At 45.6% G+C, this 7,507-nt stretch overlaps 2 protein-coding genes across 2 annotated transcripts; both read right to left on the bottom strand.

The window, feature by feature from the left end:
• Positions 1-595: 595 nt before the first annotated feature.
• On the bottom strand, positions 596-1,650 carry H257_13984 (hypothetical protein; the record flags this gene model as incomplete). The annotated part of the gene is made up of 2 exons (XM_009841692.1): positions 596-1,194; positions 1,239-1,650. 2 exons carry the CDS (start codon positions 1,648-1,650, stop codon positions 596-598), a joined length of 1,011 nt encoding a protein of 336 aa, XP_009839994.1.
• A 3,595-nt stretch (positions 1,651-5,245) lies between these two features.
• H257_13983 (hypothetical protein) lies at positions 5,246-6,388 on the bottom strand (the record flags this gene model as incomplete). Its single annotated transcript, XM_009841691.1, has 1 exon — positions 5,246-6,388. One exon carries the CDS (start codon positions 6,386-6,388, stop codon positions 5,312-5,314), a length of 1,077 nt encoding a protein of 358 aa, XP_009839993.1. The 3' UTR covers positions 5,246-5,311.
• Between the last annotated feature and the right edge of the window lie 1,119 nt (positions 6,389-7,507).

The raw sequence follows: 7,507 nt of genomic DNA, 5'->3' as shown, positions 1-7,507 counted from the left end.
CTTCGGGGTCGGTCCATTCGCATATCGGTCGGCCTGGAAGGGCAAGTGATGTACTTGATTACCAGCTTGACTCCATCCGGAATACCAATGTTCTTCTTTATGCTGTTGAAAGTCCCAATGCCTCAACGTACGCGATGAGTTGTCTCTTGAGTTCCCGCACGTCGACGTCGAACATCAAATTGCCCAAACGTTCATTCACAAGATCGTTCGCCGGCTTCAGGGTATACGACTCAAACACGCCGTCCAACTCGGGTGAAATGTGGAGGATACGATCCCTGATTTCCATCATACCAACAATTCTCTTCTCGGTGATGAACCATGTTTTTTGGAGTTTCTCCAAGGTCATCTCAGACAATTCACTCCGTCTCACTTTATCCTCAGTCTTAAAAAACTCGCGCTATCAGGCAACACAGCCCACAGAAAGAGGTTATGCGTTGGGATTCGTTCACGGACAAGTGACTCCTTGTACAGTGGCTTTAAATCGGACCGTAAGCATTTCTCCATCACCGCAGCCATTAACACTAATCTGCTTCGTATGGGCATTCCATGTACTTCACGGAGGCGCTGTATTTGGTAAACTACTTGTACTGGTCCTTCAATGGCGACTCTGTAGCCCACACGTGACCTCTCGTGATGCCCTGAGCTGGATCGCATCCTTCGAAACACACGGCTCGTAGAGGAGCAAGGTCGACGTGGAATCCAATCGACGTAACGAAGATAGAGGCAACGTCTCGACGCCGTAATGAAGTTGTTCGTGGTGAAAATACAAATCCGTCCAAGATTCCCGCTCAACGCGAGCGATTGCTTCAATGTCATCCAAAAACTTGTCCAAAGCGGCCCCATTGTCGACGTTTTCGGCCACTGGACGTAGCTCTGGACGCGCCCACCACAAGAGGATCACAAGCTGCATGTACGACTTGCCAATGCCAGCCTTACCAACCACAGCAATGCGGGGTTGCTTGCATGCGGTCATTGCTTTGAGCATCGCGACAGTGAACGGCCGGATGTAAACATTGTGGTTCAAAATCAGAGTGGATCGTCGCAAACAGTGCGGCAAGCACCCCACCTGGACCTTCGTAATCGGATTCGTGAACGTGGTGATACAGTCCTCAAAGGATTCAGCGATTGCAAGGTCCTCGATACTGTCGACTGGATTGATGGGAGCGGTGCAATGCGCATTAAAGAAATTGGAGTCTATCATGTTTGGCTAGAAATGCAAAAAATCAAGGGATGCTTACCAGAGAACTTTAGCTTCACAGTTGAGACGAACTCTCGCCAAGCCTTGTTGCTGAACACTGATACAGGGCTTTCCATAGCTTCGTGTGTTTCGACGTCCTCGTCGCGTTGGCGCTTGTTTGATGTGAACGGAGCAACCACCAAGATGGGATTTGCCAAATGTTCGTCATAACCTTCAACCATTGTATCAGCAGCAAGAGGAACATCATTGCGGGCAAACGCGGCCTGGTCGGCGTAGACAGAAAGGTCAGTTGGAGCGATTCTCTCCAAGGCGCCGCCGCTGTACATGGCCTTCACAGTGTCTGTGACATCGTCGACGTCGCTGTCGGGGGAGACGTTCACTTTGCCTGGCGACATCAGCTGGACACCTTTGCCATCAACCAGAGTAACCCAGATGCGTCGGTTGCTTGCCATCGACGTCCGATATTGAGAAATGAACTCACGAGAATTGACAACAGGCGTGCTTTTAACTTCAAGTTACCATTTGTTCTGTGGAATCGCTAAGCCAATCATATGTCGCGGCGAGGTTTTCGCTCAACTGAGTTAACTTGAAAGAGGATTTCCGTGCTCCATCTATAAACTCAAGCTCGGAGGACAAGGTTTTATAGTTTAACGTGTGTTAAACTTGAATTTGGACACCTTAAGCCTATACTAGTGCAGCGACACTACGTTTGGTGTTGTTTCTGCCCTGGTCGTCAACACCGTATCGACTACTACCGCTGACTACCTCGCTGACGCGTCGAACACAAGGCTTTCTGTGGGACCCGAAAGGTCCAAAGGAAGTTTATGTAAAGGTTGCGGCCAACACAACGCAAAACAAGTACGTCAAACTTACACTGCTAAACCACAACGATGTGGTACGGCAAGCTTGGGACAACATAAGCAAGGTCCGCAATGCCCAAGCATCGTTCACATTGCTGCTGTACATTTACGTCGGTAAAAATATCGAAATATATGAATATGTCAAAATTGTGTCCCGATTATTAAATTAGTGTGAATTACGAAATAGAAAAGGATACCAGCACCGCGAGTAGACGAGCAACTTCTAACAACCTTGTGACTGCGGCGACCCGCGTTGCGGGATACATTGAAGACCAGAGCCTTCTCCTTGGCCCTCTCCAAACCGACTATGCAACCGTCGAGACAGCAATATTGCCCCCGTTGAAATTCCCGCAAATGCCACAATGCGGCAACTCGGTCATATTGACCTTATGGCTTCGCGTCATGCCGACGAACGCCACCGCGAAACAAAAGCCCAGACCACGGAAACGTACCGTAGGGTTCGTGTTCGGTTTGGCACGATGGCCAGCGCCCCAGTGGATTGTTTTCTGTCCGTTGAAGATCTCCGCAGCACCCTAGGAATTCCTCCATTCGACCTGACGCCATCCTTTCGGGAACCAATAGTGGGGGAAGTAGTCGGACCAAGCGTGAATATTGAGGACATTGATCACATTAATTTGTAGTAATGTCAAACAAGTTGCATAAAAAATTCCAATGGTTTCAAACGAATTTACATTAAAACTGTTTCTTGGTCTAACGCTGTAGTATCATAACCGCAATGGCGAAACAAATTGTATCGTATCTGCTCATTTTTTTTTGTGGACTCTACAAACGCCCCATCTAATACAGCACGGACATTGAAGCGAAATGCCATGGGATACTTGTCAATCCAGCGCTTTAGCAGACTAAATCCCACCTCAATAGGATTCAGCTGCGGAGAATATGGCGGCAAAAAAAACAGCAGTGCACCACGGCTGTGAACTGCATCTTGCAGCTCCTTGTACATGTGGATCTTTGCGTTGTCCAAAATCAAAATTGAACGCGGCAGAGGCCAAGGATTCAAATACGGAAGAATCTTTTTGACCATGACGTCGTGAAACACGGCACGATCAAATGTTCCTAATCAATTTCAATAAATATTAATTAACAATAAATTGACAATAATAAATACCGTCCACATAATCCCACGCTAAAAATCCGGACGTTGTTAATGCAGCTAGTGCTGACTGACGCTCGCTGGCCGCGAGAGAATGGTAATTCTACAAACGCCTTTTTGTTGCGCTTCGACCAAGCGTACTTACGAATCGAATCACGTCCGTCTTTGGAAGTCTCGTCGACAAAAACAAGCTGGTCGGGGTACGAGTAGTAAGGGCTTAATCGCCGATAGTAATCGCGCAGCTCAAAATCACCAGACTCTCGTGTTCGTCGTTCTAAGACTAATTACACACGAATGAATAGTGGGTGACTGCCAAATATCTCGCAAGTGCCTCTCGCAAACAAATTTGCGAGTCCGGATAACGTGTATTTTTTTAACCGACGTCGATGGGTGGCAATCGAGGCACTCCACGACTTGGCTCGACCTGCCTTCGTTACCCGGTGAGATTGCGAGAAAATTTGTGCACGATGCCAAAGCCTTTGAAAATGTATTTCGATCATATCGAATTTTACAGTGTCGATGCGAGAGGTATTGCTCGCAAATGCAATGTTTGCGAAGACGATTTTTTCGTCTTCACAAAATGCGAGCGTGGTTCTATTTCAAAAATATCTCAGATTCAACCGGAAGAAAATTTGTTTTGCGAGATATTTGGCAGTCATCCAGTGAAAATATATCCAAATCTTTAATACCTTTTCGCGTCAAACCTAAGTCATGCATGAGTGCTCTACATATCGTTGCCGCAGATATATTCTTGAGCGTAGGAAACTGGTGTCGCAGTGCGTCTTCAAGTTCCTCGATGTAGAAGCATGGATGGACGGTGGCGTACTCGTTCACCCAGGTTTTGACCTCAGCAGGCCAGCGTGACTCCGTCGAGCGCTTCGTCAACTTAGTCACATTGCCCGTAGATGTAAACATCGTGTTGAATCTTGTTACACTACGTCGTGAGAATCCAAGTATGAGGCGAACGACGTCAACTTTAATGCCATAAACTTGGACAAGCACAACACATCTCCAACGCATGTCGATGCTGATCATTGTAAAACAAGGTGAATAAGATAAGACCGTGCACCTCCACCAAATCATGGCGAGTGTCGTAATTTAAGGATGAGTTTTTATTAAAGCATGGTTTTAAACCTGGATTAAGCTTAGCCAAAAAAGGTAAAAAGTACAATAGTATTACTACATACAGTTCTGTTGTTCGAAGTATTATACTATTAATACTTCGAAATAGTTTTTATTAACATATTATATATGGTAATAAACACTATTTCGAAGTATTAATAGTAGTACTACGTAGTACTAGTAATAAATAGTACTAATACTCCGGAGTACTGTGTGGATTTCGTTTAACGTTAAGGTAATCCATCAATATCGCGAACGCCATCAATATCGCGAACGGTTGTCATTATATCCAATCCAATGGCTTCATTCTGTAATGAGGGGTTTTCATTGGATATGATTATATTCAGCCAAAGGATCAGGACACCACCTTGAAGTTCAAAACTATGTTCATTTTTATGCTGTCCTATACAGATTCCAACTTGTATCTTATTATAATGCGTTCAAATTTAATGAAGAATTGAGTTCATGTATAAATTAAAACGCGTCACGACACCCAGGTATATTATTTTGTATATTAATATTCCATACATACAAAACTAAGATATTACTGTACGACCGTTCGAAGTTTCACCAATTCTTAACGTTACGTTATAATTTCAAAATACAAATCGATTATTGGGATATTTCAGGCATTTCTTGGCACTAAAAAATGCAGCTGGATTTATATTTTCCAACGCTACCTTTAGTTTTTTTTTATTCGAGGGGCTTTTTGTGGTGGAGTGCTTCAAACATTTGACATTTTAGTGCACAAAAAGCGTTCGCGATATTGATGGATTACCTACGTTCATTTACAGTTAAAATACTGTACCATTTGAACAGCCTCAATCCGGTCAGCTAGTGTGAGCGGTTATTTGTCATAATATTTTTACAGTTAGTATTCGGTGTGGTACAGCACTGTAGAAATGTAAGTACAGTATCGTACAGTACAGTACTCACATTGTCAAAATAACGTTAGGGGATTCACAGTCAATCCATTACTAGTATTCGCTTAACGCTACATACTCGTTCTTCTCAACACTAAGTCGCAAACAGGGTCGATTTGGCCGTGTGTACGGCCCACGTGAGTGCTTGTTGCAGTGGGGTCGTAGGCGGCGCCAGAATTCCCTTGACGACTTGTTGATCGATCGCAATCGCCAGTCGTTCGCGGGTCGCGGCGGCGGTGGTGCTGCGCTTCAAGTCGTAGGCCAACCCGACGGCTGCCATGATTTCAATAAACAGCTTGGTCGGGTTCCACTGGTACAGGAACCCAAACTCGCTCGTGGCATAGTCGGTGGGGTACCGGTGGTGGTAGTTGTGCCAGCCTTCGCCGACGGCGCCGATGGACACGAAGAGGTTCTCGACGGCACGAATGTTGCGATCGTACGGTTTGTACCCAAAGAAATGTGCGACGCTGTTCACACACCACGTCATATGGAGTAGCCACACGTGGCGAAACACGCCACCAATCCAAAAGCCCTGCCATGCCGAGCCAAAGCAGACGTACCCGACGATCGTTGGAAATCCGTAGCACATGCCAAGACCGATGACTTGGTAATGCCGTTTTTGAAACTGCACGATTGGGTCAGTTTCCAAGTCGCGGTTGTTGATCTTGCGGCTCTCTGTAAACACATCCGGGTGCTTTCGTGTAAGCAGCCACCCCATGTGCGCAAAGAAGAAGCCGCGGTTCGAGTTGTGCGGGTCCGCGGTTGTGTCTGAGCCTTTGTGGTGCACGCGGTGGTCCCGAGACCATTCGAAGATGCTGTTCTGGTACGCCATGCTGCTCAATAGCATGAGGAAGATCTGTAGGGGTAGCTTGGCCTTGTATGACCGATGCGACCACAGCCGGTGCGACCCTGCTGTCACCCCCAGGGCTGCCCAGAACCAAAAACTCACCCACAGCACGAGATTCGCCGACAACGATGCTTGTGGCATGACGCAGATGGCGCCATAAGCGGCACCGACGTGCCACACCGTCATCACCACCACATTCACCCACACCACTTCGCTCCATGAGAACGCGGGCGTTAGGGACGCGGCAGTTGAAGGTGGTTGTGGCGATGGGGTGGTTGCAGGCTCAGCCCCAGATGTCGGAATAGAGCTGCGTCTGGGAGCCATGGGAAGGATTCGAAAATGGCAATATGACCGACGTCAGTGGCCTTCAGTAAATTGCGCCCCATCGTGTCCGTTCCTTCCTTGTCAATCAACTGACTTAAACGTGCGTTTAAGCCCAGGAATGATTGCGTTAAAGGGAGGTTGCGGACGTTTAATCTCTTACACACACTTTCATCACCACAATCCCACCGATGACACGACTTGTGAACGAAAAGGAATATTCTCACCATGAAGCATGTACAATCCCATGCCAAGATGCTGCGAAATACTTGGATGGGTTTGCTTTGGATTTGCCCACCCTTCAAGCACTACGACGAGGACAACGGTGCACGATAGTTTAAGTCGTTTTGGAGCGTATGGGACGTCTTCTACGTTGAACTCGGGAATGATAACGTTATTTCTGTGAAATATCCCACCATATCTATGTTTTGCAATTCACAACACAACCTTCAAATGCCTATCTTCGATCGACTCACATGTCATGTGTGATATCAAAACACTCTGGAAGAAATGCAGGACCTTCGAAATTTCATATAAAACTAAGTTGAAGAGGTGTCTTTGTCACTGCAATACGACAATCAATCTTTTTAGCCAATCATATGGCAACCTTCAATCTTTGTATCCAATCATTCTCATTTGCTCGATTAGTTGGCGATTTCATCAATCCACCAAAATAGGCAAATTTGACTGTGAAAAGCACAATACTAACGTTAGGATAAATACGTACGTCGAAGTACTACACAGCAGTACTAATTTTATCATGGGCATAGATATGGTGCACGTCATCTATAAACTACCAACTTTTCACAAAATTTTCTGACTTCTATTTCATATTCATTACTCAAAATTTCAGCAAATTGAGACAAAGAATAGGCATAACGTTATCTCAATAGTGTGGTGAAGAAATTCTACGTCTCAGATTCAAATTTGGTGATGAATTGGTGCAGAAATCGATATTTAACCTAGCGGTATTTTCCATGGGTGCTTTGTATTTGGCCCCGCTAAAATGTACTATATCTTGATTTTTGAATGTACATCAGTATTTACTATCCGGAGGCAGTTAGTGATAAAACGCATGAAAGTGGTATTTAACGTATTTGATTTTTGGGTTTAACTAAATTA

This window comes from Aphanomyces astaci, assembly GCF_000520075.1.
Source record: "Aphanomyces astaci strain APO3 unplaced genomic scaffold supercont1.52, whole genome shotgun sequence".
NCBI classification, from domain to species: domain Eukaryota; phylum Oomycota; class Saprolegniomycetes; order Saprolegniales; family Verrucalvaceae; genus Aphanomyces; species Aphanomyces astaci.
Note: the sequence above shows the minus strand (reverse complement) of the source record. Positions and strands in the feature narration are given on the sequence as shown.